Source organism: Vespula pensylvanica, chromosome 10, assembly GCF_014466175.1.
Source record: "Vespula pensylvanica isolate Volc-1 chromosome 10, ASM1446617v1, whole genome shotgun sequence".
NCBI lineage: Eukaryota > Metazoa > Arthropoda > Insecta > Hymenoptera > Vespidae > Vespula > Vespula pensylvanica.
Window position 1 is genome coordinate 2,597,214 of NC_057694.1, and position 21,820 is coordinate 2,619,033.

The 21,820-nt window shown below is 29.2% G+C and overlaps 1 protein-coding gene across 6 annotated transcripts in view; it reads left to right on the plus strand.

Moving 5' to 3' along the window:
- The window catches only part of LOC122632705 (FERM domain-containing protein 5), a 72,586-nt gene extending 59,487 nt beyond the window's left edge, over nt 1–13,099 (plus strand). For 5 of the 6 annotated variants that reach the window (XM_043819846.1, XM_043819843.1, XM_043819844.1 and 2 more), the window contains 5 exons: nt 262–350; nt 5,973–6,199; nt 8,099–8,266; nt 10,422–11,282; nt 12,015–13,099. In XM_043819846.1, the coding sequence (XP_043675781.1) occupies nt 262–350; nt 5,973–6,199; nt 8,099–8,266; nt 10,422–11,282; nt 12,015–12,490 (1,821 nt within the window). In that variant the 3' untranslated portion in view covers nt 12,491–13,099. The remainder of the gene's footprint in view (nt 1–261; nt 351–5,972; nt 6,200–8,098; nt 8,267–10,421; nt 11,283–12,014) is intronic. The other variant, XM_043819848.1, reaches the window with a different exon arrangement.
- The last annotated feature ends 8,721 nt before the right edge of the window (nt 13,100–21,820 follow it).

Here is a 21,820-nt window from a genome sequence, read left to right on the forward strand (position 1 = left end):
TATATATATATATATATATATATTGTACTTACATTCAGACAAAATTGTAAATCTATAACAACGTCCGAATTATGAAGAAGAAAAAAAAGAAAAAAGAAAGGATTTTTTCAATTATATTGACGTACTTTTTTCTTTCTTTTTCTAAACGAATTCATATGCAATTTGGTGAATAATTTTCTCGGTACATGGGACGTAAAGAAGCGTTATAAGAACCATAGAGTAGAGAAGTTTTAGAACAGTCTTGTTTCCCACGATTTTCAGAAAAAGCACACAGTTGGATTTAAGTGTCCTACGGGTTCAAATTGTCGTCACGTATGGAGATGCGCCATCGAGCAAATGCTGTTTTTCACGTAAGTACGTCGTACCTTATATAGGCGACTATTACATATTTTTCTATTCATTATCTTTTTTTATATATATACATATACACACACATTACATATACACATATGCACACATACACATCCTACTACGAATCTTGAAAAGAGTATACAGAGAGTATATGTATATATTATTCATCTAGCGATAGAAATCTGATATTAGTATTTATTGTATAATAGAAAAAGGTTCACGTTTAATCGTTCGATTGCTCGGTCGTATCTATAGTTAGAGATCATAGATCAGCTAGATTTAGCTTTTATCCTAGATTACTTAGTTAGCTCATTTCATAATGGTCTACCAAGATTTTATTTTTTTATTTTTTATCAGTATCATACAAGGAAGAAGTAAATTGTACGATAACGAATTTATCGATCTTTTTATTAAGAATATTTTCTCAATAAACTGGTGATTATGAAAGTGTTGTGCGTCGTATAATTTTAATTAAAATATATCGTTCTTCTTTTATACAAATAATAAATTTTATTTTTTCAGATTGTATATTTAAGTCACATTTTCATAATTATATGGTATATGTATAATGAATAAAAAATAAAATTATATATAAATCAAGAAGAGAAATAATAAGTTAATTAAAATAGTAATTTTTGCCACGTTTCGTATAATCGTATAATATGAAAAATCATATAATATCTCTACTAATAATAATAAAAACGAAAGATTACATATAAATGAAGAGGAGAGAAATAATTAGTTAATTAAATAGTATATAATTCGTTTCAAAAACACGCTTTTCTATACATATAACATAGATACACATAATGAATATCATAATAATGCACAAGAAGGAAAATTACATTATTTACAGATTATCAATAATTAAATAACAAAAACGCGAAACAGTAATTTACGTGCAAATTTCTTAGAGAAAAAAGAAGGAAAGAAAAACAGCAAACACGATACAACAAAAAATGTTGATTTATTACTCGAATTAATGCAGTATCGAAGGAAATTTTTTTTCAATAATTCTCTCTCTCTTTCTCTCCTATTGTATTTGTCCTTGTCTTTCTCTCGTGAGATTCATTAACGTGGCTGATTCAGGTCGATGCATTTCTGGTGGTTCGATTCATGCACTTTGTGTCACACTGTTCGACAATGTGCAATAGCCCGGTATACCGACACGACGTGACGTATGCATCGATCTAATTGGATATCTCGAGGTGTACCACTGGACCTAGCTAACCCTCTCTATTTGTTCACTCCACCATCCATGTATAGAGAATGTCAAAATATAATACTATCTCGATTTGCTTCGCAACTTTGTTTAATGATGCAAATTGTTTTCCTGCTGACTCGAATTGTTCACTTTGTTCCTTCGAAAGAAAGAAAGAGAAAGAAAAAAGGAGAGAGAGAGAGAGAGAGAGAGAGAGAGAGAGAGAGAGAGAGAGAATTTTATTTACAAGCTATAGAATATTTTTTATGTATTTATTTATTTATTTATTTTTAAATTGATCTATTTCGAAATAGATACGTAATTCGAATTGTACATTTTATTTTGTTGAAAAAGAGGGAAAGTGAAAGAAAGAGAGAGTTTTATTTAAAAATTACACAATATTTTCTATGTATTTATTTATTTATTTATTTTTGAATTGATCTGTTTTGAAATAGAGATAGATATATTGTTTCATTCACAATAGATATATTGATTCACATATACACACAAGTAATAATGATTTTTACGAGATTTGTTATATATTTTTTCTTTTTTTCTTTTCACATTCTTCCGATAAAAATTACCAACGATTTTGAAAAAAATTATAAAAGAAAAACGACTCTAGAAAAAAATTGTAGGTATTCTCTTTTTCGAAATCATTCCAAATGTGTCATAAGCATTTTTATCATATCATTGTAAAACACAAAAGATATATTTAAATGGTCTCCTACAATTGAGACAACCTGTATTGTACTGTGCTATTTAGTTGGTAGAATAGTTGGTAGAATAAATGGAAAGGAATATTTCGAAAAGTCGGAAGAAAGAAGTGGTAAGAAAATGTATCGTTGCTTGTATCCACGAGAAAAAGAGAAATAACCGGAGTTTCTCACCGATCGAGTTTTACGAATCGGGTCAAAGCCTTTGTCGGTTTCTCTAAAGGGTAGGTAAACGTGCAATGTGCATCGACCATTTTACCTATATACAATGTATACATATGTATTTATATATAAGGTGATATGATATATATATATACATGTGTGTGTGTATATATATACCTACCACTTTCGACTTTCTTTTCCTCTTTTTTCCTCATATCGTCGCAACACCTATTGTTTAAGCTCGAGCACGACGCGAATTCGTTTTAGCGTGAAATATACAAGTTTTGTAAAAAAAATTTCTCGGACCTCATGATTCATCATTTTTAAAGAGAAATATTGGGGGAAAAAAAGAAGAAAAATTACACGACGGATAACGAACGTGGACTTTCTTTTCCTTTCTCCTCACCTTCGATATTTTTTAATTGATTACTCCTATCACTACAAAAAATTGGATTTATAATATTTTTTCCAACTTTTTCCTTTTTTACTAAAAATAATATCTCTCTCTCTCTCTCTCTCTCTCTCTTTTTCTCTTTCTTTTTTTTCTCTTTTTTTTTTTTTTTGTTAAATCATAATTATTAATAATTGAATAATATGTTGAAAAGTGATTTGTAAAGTGTTTATCAAAAATTTGCAATTCAGTTAGTTTTGTCTATTAAAGATAATATTATGTAAAATGAGTATAGAAATTATTACAACGTTCATTATAATTTTCTTTGCTTTTTCTTCCTTCTTTCTTCTTTAAATTATATTTCGCGTTGTACATATTTGAATAAATTTACCTTTCAGAAATTACTACAACGTTTATCGAAGATTTAGAAAGAGTTTTTAAACGAAAAACACTCTATATTACTGTATAAAATCGGATGGAAAAATTTGTATACAATTTCATTCTCATCCAGGGATTATTTTTTCTTTTATCGTTTTTAAATATATTCTTTTTCTTTTTCTTTTTTTTTAATATTATGCCACGGTCGTTGTGTCTAGTACTAGCAGGAAAAATTTTTTAAATAGAGTAACGTAGAGTAGTGGGAAAAACGAAGGTTGGCAAGCTTGAATCAGACTCTCTCTCTCTCTCTCTCTCTCTCTCTCTCTCTCTCTTTCTCTCGCGTACTCTTTCAACGTTGCTTGAATAACGTCGAAATCACCGCTCAGGTAAAGACAAAAGCTTAGTTGTGTGGTGCTTGGTATATATACACATACATATATACATATGTTCTATATCATAGAACGTAAAATATTACATGGCTCTATTTGCTCGTGTCGACGAGCTCTAAAATTTTTTCCCTCCTCGAAATAATGCTTTTTTTTTTCGTGAGGAACTACCCGATAAAACATACCGGAAGTCATTTTGACTAACTATTAAACTAATGGATTCTAGTTGTAGAATAATTAGTAATTAACCAACTAATTGTAACATCCATTTACTCTTATTCTCTCTTTCTCTCTCTCTCTCTCTCTCTCTCTCTTTTATATGTCTGTCTATTTGTCTCTGTCTCTGTCTCTCTCTCTCTCTCTCTTTCAGTTCTGCTTGATAAACCATAACAAATGAAACCTCCAAACGAGAAGTATCATTAATTGTAAAATTGGGAAATTTGTTGGCATTTGTTATCACATACGAAGGATAGGTTAAATAAATTTATTTCTGTTTGTTCTTTTATTTTTTTTCTTATGACAGCAATTAAATAATTAGTCACGTAAATGTATGCTCTGGTAATATATAGTTTAAAGGACAAGTTGGTAAAATGAAAATTAAATTTACAAACGAGTTTTCTACACTGGACATGACGTTTCGTGCAATTTCCACGTTTTCGTAGAATTAAATTATTTACCTTACTATTTATAAGTCTTCGTTTGCTTTTTTTTTTTTTTAAATCATTTCTATTAAAAAATGTAATACTTTTCGAAAAGATCTACGGATTAGGAAACAGACTTTATTAATTTATTGTTTTTGTATGTTATAAAGAAGCTTATAATAAAAATTATTTCGTCCTTGGAAAGAGATTGAACATTTAATAAATGTTTTATACATTAAATTACAATTTTCAATATAAATCTGTATTAAAATTTCAACCAAGCAGAATAATAAATATAACATGAAATATATTTTAAGTTATACAATATCGACAGCTTTCCTAAATCCATCTAATTTAGGATATAAACATATCAAACTATTTATTTATTAAAACATCAACTTTGATATCTGGATGGAATAATATTGGTTCGGAAATTTTCAATGTTGCGCTATAATATTATATATAAACAATATAATATAATATATGGATAATAATAATATAAATAATATAGTCTAATGTACTGTTCATGTATTATTTATAATATAACGCAATATAATATATTATTTCACATATTGTAATTAGATTAATATATTATAATTATATATCATTAGATTATTAAGATATAACATTTTTTAAATGTTAATATTACTCATTAACAAATTCAACATCTCTCATTTGACAGATATTTCAAAAATCGTTTATATCTTTCTTATCAAGTTAAAACTTAGCAGGTATTAAACTTTTAAGTTATTAGTGGGATCTTTATAATAGTTCAACGTGCTTCGAATGAAGCGGTCGAATTTTCTCCAGAAAAGAAAGAAAAAAGAGAATGGAGAGAGAAAGAAAGAGATTATTAACTCTTTCTCTTTCTTTCTTTTTCCCCTTTTTTCTTTCTTTCTTTCTTTCTCTCTCTTTTTTCGTGACGATGACGTGCATACACGATTGACACGTACTACGAAATTTATGCTTTGCATAAATTTGTTCTTCGCGAAAGAGAGGGAAAGGTATATAACACTAACATGCGAGATTCGCGATATTTTATCGGATCTTTTACAACGTTCGGTTAAAATCCACATAGGCGAATGTTGCACGGTTCGCCATCACGTAGTGCCATTTTTTTCTCTCCTTCAGTCAGCAATAGTTGGCTTTTCGTTTCTCTCGGGCGTGCTAAATCAGCTTGAATTTTCACGATGATAATATTGGGGTTGTTTTTTTTTTCATATCAAACGTGAAGTATATTATAGTTACAAACAAAAATTAAAGTACGATTAATCTTCAATGTATCTATAATAGTAAATACTATATAATATAAATAGGAGTAATTTTTAATTTATTTTTTCTATTGGTTATTTTTTAATTTGATTATATATATATATATATATATATATATATATATATCTTAGATTATTTTTCGACCATAACATTAATTACATTATTTCAAATCCAAAGATTATAATTGAATATAACTTTCTGGCGGATTGAAAATTAGATTTCTAAGATTAGGGAAATTAGAAGACGAAAATAGTGAAGTTCGTGGAAAATAATCGAATCAGAATGTGACATTTAAATTTTGGAGAAGTTAAATAAATTAAATTTACTGTTTCCATCGAATTTCTTTTCTATATATATTTTTTTTGTTAATTAACATATATATATATATATATATATATATATATATATACGTGCGTTTTGTTAATTACAAAATTATTTTAAATAAACTTGCTTTGTGTTTGTTTGAAACTACAGTTTGCCGAAAGCATCGGATGCACCTGTCGTCAGTGGTGGATCTATATTCTCTTGGGGCACTAAATTCAAATACACAGGACGAACGGAAAGAGAAGTGCTGGAAGAAACGGGTCCACTTAGAAAGGAAGAACCACCTATTCAACGTTGTCAGACAACGTGTCTTAGAAGAAAAGCAAGCAGTGTACCGGCCACCCCTAGCACCCCTAGTCAGGACCTTGTTGAAATACGTTAGTATTTTTTAATTAAAACACAAACCAGATAGTTACATTTTTTATGTTGCATAGATAGTTATATATTTGCATTTTTATATATCTTTCTTAAAATTTTTTATTTCAAGTATAATACAAATTTGAATGATTTCATTGCAATTATTTCTTCATTACGAAAGAAAAAAAAATTCAATTTTAATAATTATTAACAAAATCGATTTTATTATAACAATATTATTGCAATATATAAATAAATAAAGAATAAATTACCCTTGAAAATGGTCTTGGTTTGAAGTCTCTACGACTTTCCGTTCCAAAGATATCGCCTTCGAAAGATTTCCATTCATAATTCGCGTAGTACAGCTGTTCGTAGTAATAGTATAGTAGTAGTAACTTAATCAGCTGGGATGCGTAAATTCTCGGAATTTATATAGGTCAGTGTGTCACTGAGCCAATTTGAATGAAATTATTTAGGTAAGTGGGTCAACGTAATCTCTTCCATTTACATGGATATATCTCCGGAACTAAAAATCGTAGAAACATGATTCAAGTACCATTTTAAAGGGCAGATTTTTCTCTATTTTTCATCCTATTGTTTATAATTAATTAACAATTTGTTATAAACAATTTCTATAAACAAATTCATATGAATTGAACTCATCTTATTTTACCAACAAAAAATCCAGTTTGCGACTGTTTAATATAAAATTATAATAAATTAATAAGTAATTAGTAAACAAATTAGTATTTTATTGAATAAAAAATTTTGTTTAGATTATTAATAGTCATGTCTTCCATTTAGATACATGGGAATATCTCTGTAGCTAATAGTCATAGAAACTTGATTCAAGTACTATTTTAAAGAGCAGATTTTTCTTTATTTTTCATCCTATTGTTTATAATTAATTAACAATTTTTTATAAACAATTTTTATAAAAAAATTCTTACGAACTAACTTCATCTTGTTTTTCAATTTTATTAAATTTTATTAGACAATATTGAACATAAGAAATTCTGTTTGAGTTTACTAATTCTATAGTCTCTACTTGAATTTCTATTCTAAGCATAAATAGAACTTATTATAAATTTGTTGGAATTATTTCAAAGACTAATGTTCGTAATACAAATTTTGTATTACATCTTCCAAGCTATTTTTCTAGATTGTTTGGAAAAGTAGTAGTCAACACCCTCTCGAATTGAATTTCCTTATCCCTTGACAAGGACAAGAACGTTTTCACAAACGACACGCTTGACACGTAAGAATGTTCTCACAAGTAGATTGTCAACAGGTGTTCACCAGTCTTTCGTTCCCTTTGAAACTTTCTCTTATTATTCGCGAACGTGATCGACCTACAAGATCGACCATCTTTTTTTGTCATTCGAATCAAAAAAGATCTTTCTCATTTTTATACTTAAATTGCTTTCGAATACATTTATTCTCTCAGCAGTTCGAAAAAATTTATAAAAGGATTGAAAAAAAATTATTATTACAAATTAATTAATGTGAAAAGCAAGTCATATGATAATAAAACTATCATATTTAGAAATATTTAAAGAAAAAAAAATATATATATATATAAATGAGAAAGAAATTAGATTTTAGTTCTATGATAGATTTATAATGTATCTAAGTTTAACAAGTATGCAATATTCGAGAATAGTTTCGAGAATAGTACAAAATTATTTATCATTCTAATTACCTGACAGTTCTAACGGAGTATATTGTCGAATCATTAGAAATTAGGATTAAAATCATTTCATCAAAATCAAATGTCTGTGTAAAAAAACAAAAAAGGAGGAAAAAAAGAAAGAAAAAAAATACAGCAATATTTTAAGGGTTAATAATAATCGCGTAAATGAAAGACGACATTAGACAACATCTAATCGAGAATCTCATAATGGTTTAATCTTGAACAGGATACTCCAGTCTGCCACGTAGCTGTCACAGTGCAGGCTTGGATGGTACCGGAATGTCCGAGAGTGGTACCGGAGTTCCTCTCAGTTCACCCTATTGTCCTGACAATACCTTGCCTCTCCTGGAGACCGTATCGGAGGACCAAGAGATTCATGCGAGGAGAAACAATGGTTGGTCTATACTCTCTCCTTCTCACATTTATATTTGTTATCTATTGTTGTTTACCAGTTTAGGATTGTCTTTATCTTTGTCTTTGTCTTAACCTCTATCTTTCTTTATTACCTTTACTTTTTCTCTTTCCCTCTCTTTCTCTTTATTTCTCTCTCTTTCTTTCTCTCTTTCTCTGTCTCTCTCTTATTACCACTTTGAGTGTTTTGTCGAATGTGTTTCTTTCATTAGTTATAAGAGCATGTAACGTGAGCATACGATAATTATTAAATAATTAATTGTTTTATAATAATTAATTAATTCTTAGTAAATAATTGATAAGACACAAAAAATACGTATATATATAGTTTTGTATAAATTTTAACACGAACAGTCAATTCATTGTGTCTTACGAATGGAATAAATGATTTCATTCAATTAATTATTATTTTGAAAAATATATTGAAAAGTTTATATACGCTCGCGCTATTACATGCTCACAGACATTGATCTTTAATTATATGAACTTATAATTGTGAAAGTTATCCAAGTCGACAAAAAATATTTGGATTAAGATTAAATTTTACATATAATCATCTGTTTTTTATATTATATAATATTATAAAATTAAAGGAAAGATATATTGAAATATTTGACTTGGAATATTTTCATAATTATTCGAGCATATAATAACAAGAAATCTTTGGATGCTTTATCTTATAAAATGTTAGTAAGATATTCTCTTAGACTGAATCTAAATGAGAGAACGTTGAAATGTTTAAGGAAAAATATAAAGATAGTATTAATATTTTTATAGAAAAAGAAAAAAAGAAAAATAAAGAAGAAAATATTTTTCAATACAATTCAACGACTTGTAAAGATTCAAAAGAGAAGTGCACGTATAAAATGCTCGTTATTATCAAGCGCATTTAATCCGATTGCATGAGTCAATGATATTACGAATAAACGAACGAAATGATCGGATAATAAAAAAAAAAGGAAAGTACATAAAAAAGAATAGAAAGAAAGAAAGAAAGATTAAAAGAAAGAAAGAAGTAAATGAATAAACGAGAGAAGAATTTTTATTCTCCGATAATTTATATGAAGAAGGATATTAATGAGATGAATGAATTTCAAAAGAGACGTTTCGTTCGACTTATCATATATTTATGTGTGTATGTATCTATGTACATACCTATGTATATATTTAATTAATTAGATTACGTTAACGATCGCCTGTTAAGACACGCGACATTCTCTTGAACACGATGTGTCACGTGTCACGGCGATGTGTCGTGCGAAAGAGAGAGCGAGTGAGAAAGAGAGAGACAGAGAGAGAGAGAGAGAGAGAGAGAGAGAGAGAGAGAGAGAGAGAGGAATATCTAAAATGATCTAAATTTTTATGAATATTTAATTATATTGTATTATCTTGTTATTACCAAAGAAAATTAAATCATACGATTTTGATTCGATGTGAAGTAGAATGAATAGTGTGGAATGAGGAATGAATTAATTGTAAAAATGTTTCTAATAAGAGAAAGAGAAAGAGAGACAGAGAAAGAGGGAGAAAACAAATTTTATAGTGTTTAAAAATGTTAAGTAATAGCATGATTCTTAACCCTTTATAATCCAATTATTTTTCGTTTTAAACAAAAAAAAAAGGAAAACCAAAAAGTTACATTATGTGAATAGGATGACATATATACTAGTATATAATTATACTATCTATATTAAAATTATATTAAAAAATTATATATTGCGAAACTAATAGTATAATTTATACAAGTATATTGAAATTACACTAAAACCATATTACAGAATTATACAATGTAAACATAAATTATATAAGACTGATAAACATAAATGTATTATTTGAAAATAATGAAATGTTATAGAGGGTTAAATGATACCTCAGTGCCTCTCTTTCTGTCTTCTTTTCTCTTACTCAGTTGCACGTCACCGAAAATCTAACAAGACGATCGTTACCAGGCAAAAAGAGATCGAAACGATCGTTTCTAATCTCAGGCTTCGCAGCCTCTCCGCAGTAATCGCCGGCGCTTATTCTATTTGCTTCTTTCTTTCTTTCTTTCTTTCTTTCTTTCTTTTTCTTTTCTTTTTTCTTTTATTTTTTTTTGTCATTTGTTTATTTGTTCCTTTCCTTTTTTTCTGTTCTTTTAGCCATAGACGAAAAAAATACGCATGTGAGTGCCACCCACAACAACACCACCACCACTACTACCACCACCACCACCATTACTTCTACTACTTCTACTACTTCTACTACTTCTACTACTACTACTACTACTACTAGTACTACTACTACTACTACTACTACTACTACTACCTCCGCTACTACCACAAACCACGCGAAAGTTAAACTGAAATTTCCCAAGAGCACGCTGAACCGACCGCAAACGTTGTACAGTCAGAGAATAGTGATAGGCTCGGAAGAGCTAGTTGGCCGTGATATCGATAACGTTGTCAGGCAACGTATAAACGCCCTTGAAAAGAGTCCCAAGGTCGTCAGATCTACTGCATTGATAATCAAGACCTCGAAGGTACCAGCTGTTAAGCCATCGTTGGCTTCGGTATCCTTCTCCTCTTCCTCCTCATTGTTATCGCCGACATCAACTACTAGCATCACCCCTATTATTGCTGCTACTACTACCATTACTACTCCGATAACGACAAGGACAACAACAACAGCAACAACAACGTCATTGACGTCGAAGAAGCATGTCTCGAACGGGAGTGTTTCAACGACAAAAACAAAGAGAAACGTCGACGTTCCCGACGGAACGGCAATCAACTCGATTCGTGACGATTTTTGCCAGGTAAGAAAGGTCCAAAGTCAATACGACTGCAACACCGAGACGACAATTCGAGATTCGAAAAAGATTACGAAGACGGCGACAACATCGATCTCAAATTTCAACTCGAAAGGTTCGACGACAACTACGAACGGTTGCGTTTACTACGATCATCGCCAATCGTCTCAGGATGACGATCGAAACGGGATCGATTCTATTTTGAAATCAGGTAAGATCGATCCTCGTGATCCCTACGGATCTATGCTGGATCATCCTGGGATTTTCTATCTTTTTATGTCTTTCTTTTCTCTTTATCTTTCTCTTTCTCTCTCTCTCTCTCTCTCTTTCTCCCTCTATCTCCCTTTTTCTATCTCTTCTTCTATTTCTATTTTGCTATCTATCTAATCTATTCTACTTCCAACGCGCTATTGGTTTAGTGCATTCGAGCATTCGATATATTGTATATCTATCTACCTATTTACATACAAATATTATATACTTATATTATACATATACATACATATATTTTTCTTTTTTCTTTTTTTCGTTTACTTTCGAATTCCTTTTTGTTTCGCACATTATTGCGGTCAAGCATGGGCCTGCGCCTGTTAACGATAAGTCGTCACATATTATGTAGCCTTTGATGTCGAGCTGTTCTCGAATGAGCCTGAGGAAAGATTCTCGTGGTAATCCTTAGTTAGAAATATTGATTCGACCAGGATCTTTCCATGTTGTAGAACCTAGTAGAAGTTAGACATTTAATTCGATCCTCGAAGTAAATCTATAAGAATAATGATAAAATAATAATTTTTACTTCGACGATGAACGAAAGTAAAAAAAAATGGATATTTAAAAATAAATCAAAACAAAAATTAAAAGAAAAAGAAAGAAAAAAGGAACAGAAACAAGGACAAAACGTATAATTAAAAATTTAACAATCAATTGACGTCTATTGTTTCAGTCGGTCAGCACGAGGGCGAGGCGAATGATTATTACTTCAGAGATTCTTTCGATCATTCGTCATCGGAGAGTCAGCTGTTGGACGCATCCGGTAAACCTCATAGTCGATCGGTAACACCAGTACCAAAAATGCAAAAGCTTCAAAATTCGAAGCTTTGTTTACAACAAAAGCATCAACATCAACATCAACACCAGCAACAACAACAACATCATCAACAACAATTACAACAACAACAGTCGCATCTGGCTCGTAGATTCCAGGGAAAGCTAAGGCATAGGAGTCTGCGAATTCTTCGACGCTTCGTTCCGGCCTTCATGCTTGCCCTAACAGTGTTTTTCATCAGTCTCGTATTAATCTTCGAAACGGATGCTACTATATTCAACAGCCTGCGTAAGACGCCAGAAATGGTGGCCTTAAGGAACCAATACTATGTCCCCCTAAAGGAGTTCCTCAGGACCAAGTTCGGCCTATTTTGATGCGACCCAATGATGATGACCAATTCAAGGTCGTCTATTTTCGTCGCCGCGTAGCTTCTCTTCAGTGCCAAGTCGAAGATTCCGAGTGACCGAGCTCCGTGCTTGTGTCGGGATGATCACGATGATAACGATGATAATGAATGACGATGATGACGATCATGACGACGATAATAATGATGATAATGATCAGAAGAATAGTTTGCATGACGATGATGATTGTGATGACGTTGGAGGAGGAACGTGTCGTTTCTTTCTCTCTCTCTCTCTCTCTTTTTCTCTCTTTCCCTCTCTCTTTCTCTCTCTCTCTCTCTCTCTCTCTCTCTTTCTCTTTCTCTTTCTTTTATCTATACACGTATATTTATTCATCTTTTATTTTAAAGTTGTTATTTTGTTATTGATAAAATCAAAACAATCGAGAAGACCGATCTCTTCTATATCTTTTTAATCATACACTACATTTATACAATGTACTTAAGATAAACGAAAGTGTAAACGAAGTTGCCTGTACCTTTGAGAAACGAGTTACATTTTTATGAAAAAAAAAAGAAAAGAAGAGAAAAGAAAAAAGAATAATAATAATAATAATGATAATGATAATGATAATAATAATAATGATAATGATAATGATAATTAAAAAGAGAACGAGAAACTCGGTTGTGATGCTTGTTAATTATCGATTAAAATAAATGGATATATATATATATATATATGTATGTATATATATATGTGTTATCAATTTTTTCGAAGTGTCGATGACAATCTCATCAAAACGATCTCTTTGTAAATCACATTCGAAACGTATAGTTTTGGGAAGAAAAAGAAAATGAACATTGATAAATTCAAATAAATCATCATTTTCGATGTTCGCCTAATACAAGAGTAGGCAAATGGTAGCTCGATAAGGGTCACATGTAGTTCCTTTTTCTAATAGTTTGAAGAGATAATTAGTGAGAAGCACGCATGGTATTGCACTATTTGTTTCTGTTTATTCATTACTGGACAATCGGTTGAAGTGATAAATAATTAAATATTGTGCATTGTTAAGGAGAACGTCTCTGAAAGGGATATACAGGTCTAATTAGTCGAAACAGCTAACTGTTGTTGCATACTTATTTAAATTAACTGTACGTCTCAAACATTTCTTTTTATTGACAGAAAGCATGTACACAAGAAGAGTTTGTAGTAAAAATTCAAGTGTTCTTTTTGCCTCTTTTATTTATGATTTTCCTACGTAATCGTCACTAATTGTAAGATTCTACTTTGTGAATTTGGAGAACGTTAAAGTTCGGGATAAATGGAACGATCGAAAATCTTTTGATCCTGTGCCTAGGACATTCTCCTTAACAATGCACAACGATGGTAGAACGGATTGATTGATGGCGAGGAACGTGTTGCTCGCGATAAAGAAGTTGTTGATCCCTATCCTATGTCGTAATCAGATATTACACATCTAAGAAAATCGTATGTCGACCGACATCATTCAACAATAAACAAACAAAAAATATTTTATGGTCACATTCAAATTGACATTGTTGCATCGCAGACGTCGACGATTTCGATGCGATCATGGAATATATTTTGTTTCGTTTATTGTCGTAAAATTGTTTGTCGATCAATTGAACCAAAATTTTATAAATCGGTCAAGAATAAATTCATTTATCGACGAGTCGAAACAATCGTAAGTAAAAATACTTTTGGAAACTTATAAGAAGTAGAAAATCCATTGAATTCATGAATGGCACGATCTAAGCGAGTTCGATCCGATTTCGCTTATCGTTCTTTTCTTTGTGTTTTTTTAAAACACAGACCACGTACTTACAAATACATACCTCGTATATTTCTCCTATTCGAAATTTTTTCGTTTTCTTGGTACATATACGTATATATATATATATATATATATATATATATATATATAAAACATACAACACATACAACACATACAATATGCATACTCACGAAATTTGACATGTGTATCTCTTTAATACATAGACATGAGGATACATAAAACACATCACTACCATTCGAAATTTCCTTCGGGTTTCTTGATAGATATAATTTACATATACGTACATACACCTACACATATAATTACACATACGAATAGAGTTTTCTCTCGTCGAAATTTTCTTCACGTCTTCTTTAATACATACATATATACGTACGCATACTCACAACTTGAAATTTTCTTGATGTTTCCTTAAAAGTAGCACGCGTAAACATATGCACATACACGTATACACAGACTCAATATCTCTTCCATTTGAAATTTTCTTCGTGTCTCTTTAATACAGCTATACGAATATAGAAACACGTGCATACATCGTATCTCTATGATTCGAAATTCGAGCAGAATGTAACTCGATTCTCTCTTTATCTGTCTCTTTATCTCTCTCTCTCTTTCTCTCTCTCTTTCTCTCTCTCTCTCCCTCTCTCTCTCTCTCTCTTTCTCTCTCTCTCTTTCATTCTCTCTCTTTTTCTCTCAAATCGAGGACGAAAGCATTGCTTATATGAAATTTAATCCTTTAACATGGCACACGTGATAATACTCTATTTTTCTTATATTCGAAGCAAACGAGTGGTAAAGTATACACGAAGAACAAAGAAAACAACAAAATAATAGTATTAGGAAAGAATAAAATAACAACAACAACAACAACAATATATTTACACAGTTTATATATAATATTTTATAAGATTTCTTTGTGTGATATTCTTTCTCAAAAAATAAAAAGACAAGAAAAATTTTCGTCGATTAAGTAATAGGAAGAGGAAAAGAAATAGAACAGAATAATAAGAAAAAAAGAACAGTACAATCATAAAAATATAAGATTTCTATATCGTTTGTTTTTTCTAAACTAATCAACGAAAAGAAATATCTCGTTCACATGTTTCGATTTTGGATTATTGGATGATTTATAGAATCTAGAATATTGAAAACAACATATGTATGTGAGACACAGGAAGAGAAAGAAAGAAAGAGAGAGAGCGAGAGAATCAAATTAGTTTATTTTTTATTTATTATATATAAATATGTTTTTAAGGAAATAAAACAATGTCAAATTTTTTAGCATTAAAAAGAAAAGAAATAGAGGAGAAACATATGTAATATATTATCGTTTACATATATATATATATATATATATATATATATATATATATATATTTACACACATGCATATATATATATATTTATTATACATATATTTAAATATAGAAATTATTGAGTGAAAAGCGATACATAATATTAATTAATTAATTAATCAATTAATTATTTCATTATTATTATTATTAATATTATTATTATTATTACGATACACATGTATGATTATGATTATATATATAGGGATATTAGGTAATTTCGAAAAGTCAACGAAAAGCAATTATCATATTTGATAGTTTAATTAGGGCGTACACAGATAAGCGTTTTTATCGTTTTCCAAATATAAAGAGTATGTTTGGTACATTCGTACGCGTGCATTCGAAATGACGATTAAGAGAAGAGCAGAAGAGAAAAAGGAGAAGGATAAAGCTTGTTTTTAAAAATCTTTTATTCTTTTCATTCTTCTTTTTTCTTTTTGACTTTTTATAGAAATTTCTCTCATATAGGTATATATTTTCCTACCTTTGTCATTGTTATGTGCTTTCACAAAAACGAAGACTTTTATATTTCACAGTAACGCATATATCATTTTTTTTATGATTCGTTGACAATGATTGAGAAGCTTTTATGTGAACAGCTAAAACACGATTTATCAAAGTTATTTTCACAAAGACAGAGAAAGAAAGAGAGAAAAAGAAAGGGAAAAGAAAAAAAATAAAACAAAAAAAAATGAAATCTCTTAAAGTACCTTCATATACATATTTTATATATATATATATATATATATATACATATGTATATATATATATTATACATACATGTATATGTATATGTATGTATGATATGATACTATTTATTTATCTTTATTTTTACTTTTTTAAATAGGAAGAAAATATGTATATATGCATACATATATATATATATATATATATATATATATATTTATATATATATATATTTATATATTTCCTATTTAATTGCATAATCCTTATCCTACGATGTGTTCACAAAATAATCTAAAAACGTGATGGATCTTATTGCTAAATTGTTCACGATTATGATAAAAGTTATCATTAGAGTGTTCGTCAATTTTATAAAAATTTCGCGTCGTTTTTTTACACAAATTAAAATTTACTATTATTAATAATTTTGCTTTGTGAGAATTCACCAAAAGAAACGAGAAAGTATTTATAATATAAGGAAAAAAAAATGTGAAACGAAAGTCTTCGGGATGCATCTTCGTTTTCTCCATTCTTCGCTCTTCTCCCTTGCCCTTCCCTTTCCCTTTACAGTCGGACCAACAAATCACATACCATCACACAGTCTACCATTTTGTCACTTTGTCGTCTTCTCCGATGGTCTTGTATAAAAATTAGGTTTATTTCACAAAATAGATAATTACATATATATGTGTTGTTCAAACTAATAAGGCGAAGCCGATGAAAGAAGAGCCGTTTGTTTTTTTTTATCGTTAAATATACATATATTTACACACACACACACGCACGTACCCATAAATTACAAGAAAAGGAACGCGAGAGTAAAAAATAATTAAAAAAGTAAAAAAAAAAGTAAACCAATAAAAAAGAAACTACAATCAAACCTTCAAACAATTCTATTACTCTAATTGCTATTAAATATCGTCACCCATTTTTTTCCTGAAAGTGCCTAAGCTGAAATTAAAAATCTTTAAACAAACGAACGACTAATGTTAGAAAGATGAAAGAAAAAAAAAACAAAAATAGCAAAGAGATAAAATCGTCGCCATTTTACAAGGAAAAATGAAAAAACGAAAGACTATGGACAGTAGGGAGAAAAGATTATTAATTTATTTATTAATAATTAACATCATTATTATTACAACGTTCTCTCGGGTTGCGTTAGTGAATGAATAAATGAACAAACAAACAAACAAACAAATAAATAAAATAAAATAAAAAGCGGCGTTCTTCTGACATAAAAAACGATAGAGCATACGTTGAAAAGTGTAATGTCATCGAGCACGAACGGTTCTAAACATTTTAGAATGGTATCCGTGCTGCATGTGTACACACACATACATACAATCTATCGTGATTATAAATCGAGCGGCAAATGAATAAAAAAATTCGAGGAGATTAAGCTAAAAAACGAAGCAAAAAACAAAAAAATATTAAGAAAAAAAAAAAACAAAAAGAAAAAATAAATAGAAAGAGGAGGAGAAAAAGAACGAAGTAAAATAAGTGCGGGCTCGACACAGCGACCTTCGCTCGATCCGAAGGATGCTGCGGACGACAAACTGCAAATTGTAAAAATAAAATAATAAGAACGTATGTCAATTGCAATATAATATAACTTTAGATATATACGTATATATATATATATATATATATATATATATATATATATAAAAGGGAGAGAGAGAGAGAGAGAGAGAGAGAGAGAGAGAGAGAGAGAGAGAGATGTGTATATGAATTAGAAAAGGAAGAAAACAAAACTTGAAAAGTATTTTTAATTCAATGGAGAATTAAAAATGAATGATAAAAGGAGGGGAGGATTTTTATAGACCAGAGCGAACGATACAATATTTTCGACAGTAAAAAAACAAAAAAAAATAAGAAAAGTAGGATTGCAAACATTAGCAATTTTTTTTCATTATTCCTTTTTGTTTTTTTTTTGCTTTTTTTGTATGTATGTACATGGTTAATCGTCAGCATGTTGTCAACAAATGTTACAAAATATTGTTAACAATCCTTATTTTCCGATGGAGAATTAAATTCTTTTCGATAAAAAGAAAAAAGAGAAAAAAGAAAAAGACTATTGCAGATATTAGTAGCATCTTTTTCTTTCTTCTCTGCTTTCTTTTTTTTAATTCAAACATATGCTTAATCATATCCAGATTGTCTACTATTATAAACTCATCTTAAAATGAAAAGACAAAAAATTTGATTTCTAATTTATCGACGGTCGAAATATTGTTCGAGATTACCGAAAGAGAGAGAAAGAGAATACAAATTAAATCATAATGGAGCGGATAGATGGCGATAGCTTCGAAATAAACAAGAAATAAAAATTGAATGAAATGAATAAAAAAAAAAAAAAGAAAGAAAACGAGTGAAGGGTGACTGACGACATGCGCGCGTGTGTATATGTGTGTTTGATGAACGTTTAGAATAGTAAAGAAAAAGTGTGAATTAAGAAAAAAAAAAGAGAAGAAACGAAAGGAAAATGAAAGAGAATGTTTTAAAATAAAATTAAGATAACATAAGAAGCTTTGAAATTATAACGAAAGATAAAAAAATACTTTCGATTGATTTTTGCGTTTACATATACATACATAGCACGCGATCCATCGCTTTTCTAGCTTACATATCACGATTGTACCGAGTAGATGCGCGTATGTGCATAGCTAATATTATTCATCTATAATTATTTTTCTTTTATTTTTTTTTCCTTCTTTTTTCTTTCCCATCGTCATTTTTAACACGTTAATCGTTAGTTTAATAATAAAATAAGGAATAAACAAATTATTGCGTTAAATAATGAGTCGAAACAATTCGTAACAATAAATTATTACGATCAATTGTTTTAAAGATTTATGAATGGTTCTCTTTTTTTTTTTTTTTAAGAAATAATAGTTAGACATACACACGTTGTAAAATCGTACTTGAATCTTTCGATCTAAATCCTAAGGTATTCGTTGTTGAAATAATCGTCTATCTAATCGTATAATTTTAACGGATCAATCAAAGACAAATTTCTTCGCGATTAACACAGTTAATAGATCATCTCCTCTTTCTTTCTCGGCTCGTGTGATCTAGCATTCTATCATTCCTTACTTCTTGTCTTGCGTACATGCTTTATATATGTATACATATGTCTACAACTAGGCGTGAATATAAAGAAAAAAATTGAAGAGAAATGTTAAATAGGTATTAAAAGAGATAAACTCTGAACAATCATTAATGCTTTGATTGTCGAATTATAATAAAAAAAAAAAAAAGAAAAAATGTATAGGATTTTTTTTACAAGATTAAAAATTTTTTTTCAAGAAAAACAATTATTTCAAATTGCTTTTTAAGATGAAAAATGATACAGGATTTTTGTTCAAAGAAAAAAAAAAAATAATCGAGATTAAATCGAAAAGGAAAAAGGAAGTAGAAAGAAAAAATGAAGAAAAAGGAACAATAAAAGAAACGACGATAAACTTTTCTTTGCAATATTTCAATGATTTTTCTAAACGAAAAGTTTAACAAAAAAATCGATCAATCAATTCAAATCATTGTGATCTATGTAAAAAGAAAGATGTGAAAAGAGAGAGAGGGAGAGAGAGTGGAGGGGATAGGGAGAGAGAGAGAGAGAGAGAGAGAGAGAGAGAGAGAGAGAGAGAGAGAGAGAGAGAGAGAATAGGAAAAGGATACGACGAAGTTTAGAAAGAAAGGAAGAGAAATATGAACTAAATACAATAGTTCTTAATCTTACGTCCTTCTCTTCATCTCTCGTGTGCAAACATATTTTATTTTTTCATTCATTTTGTTTTTCTTTTTCATTATTATCTATTACTTTTAAAACACTTGCAAACTATCTCATAAAAAAACAAAGAAAAAAGAGAGGTAATCTCATTATTTTTCATAAATAACTCTTTTAAATGTTTCGATGCAACAACAAAAACAACTAATACTGGTTATTTTTATGAATTATTTTTCTTTTTCTTTTTTTACTTAAAAAAAAGAAAGAAAGAAAAAGAAACAAGATTTGTATACTTTATTGATATATTCATTCGTTACATAAAGTCTGTTTTTTGTTTTGTTTAATATGTACTTTTAAACGTCGTCAAGATGCTGACAAAAAGAGTAGAGAAAAAGGGAGAAAAGAAAAAGAAATAAAAAAGTCTGATTATCGATCGCTTTATTAATTACGACCATAAGCAGAGATAAAACGAAAGGGCGGAATTTCCCCTGAGATAAAATTTTTACGAGACGGCCGTTCACAATTATTGTTAGACAAATGCGCGAGATTATGTTTTGAATAAACACGTGTAATGTAAGTAACTATTATGAGAAGATAGAGAGACGCTGTGCGATCCATTGTAATGTAAGATCATATTGACATAAAATAAATGAGGAAAGTAAATCTTTTTCATTTACAAGGATTTTCGAAAGTGCAACGCTTTTTTTTCTTCCATTTCTTATGATTATCCTTGTCATGTATCCTTGATTAATAATTATTAAAATTATTTCAATTTATTTTATATTGCATGTGTACATATGTTTCTTTTTCTTCTATATCTTATTATATATTTCTATATATATATATCAGGTGAGTATAACAATTAGAAAAATAATTATTGTATTATAAAATTCGATTCTAAATATTTTCAAAAGATCTTGCAAAGTATTCTTTTTTTTGTTATCACAGATAAATTCTAGAGTGTATCTGTGATTATTAGTTATTAGACTTGAAAAATCTCGAATTTTGTCATATCTTTGATTAATATTCCCGTTCTCAATAATCTTCGTAATAATGAAATACAAGATATTTTATAATTAATCGTGAAATTATTAATGAAATGGAATATAAATAAAATGTAAGAAAATATTATATATTATTAATTTATTATATATATACAATAAATTATATAACTATATATATATATAATTAAATAACTAAATATATAATTAAATTAAAAAACAATATTAAGGTATAGAAATTATTATACATATATATGTATGTCTATAATAATTTCTTAATTGAGATTACTATTATATTTCTTCTATAGGAATATATATATATGTAATATCATTAGATAAACTATAAACAAATAGAATATTATTAGTAAAACTGTTATGCATGTATTACATTGGAAACTTTCTAATTGTGAATTAACACAGTAACACGTAAGAAAAGTAGTACATGGAGAATTTACAAGAGAAAAGACAAATGCGTTCAAAGGAATCTACCGGAATTACGTGGTTTTCAGTGCAATACCCCCGTGCAAACGTTGCGAAAGCCGTAAAACAGCAGAAAGAGGTGAGGTTATTGGCATCGATCGATCGATACCCGTTGCATTTCGCGTTACTGCGGTTTTCCGATCCTATTGTATCGTCAAGTTAATGTGCTACCATTTATAAAAACGTTCATATAGTCAATACGACCTGTATTCAATTTTTCTAGATAAGTTTTCCGCGATAACGTGTTCTATTAATAAAAATTTCGAAATAAGGAAAAGAAAGATTTAAAAAAAAAAG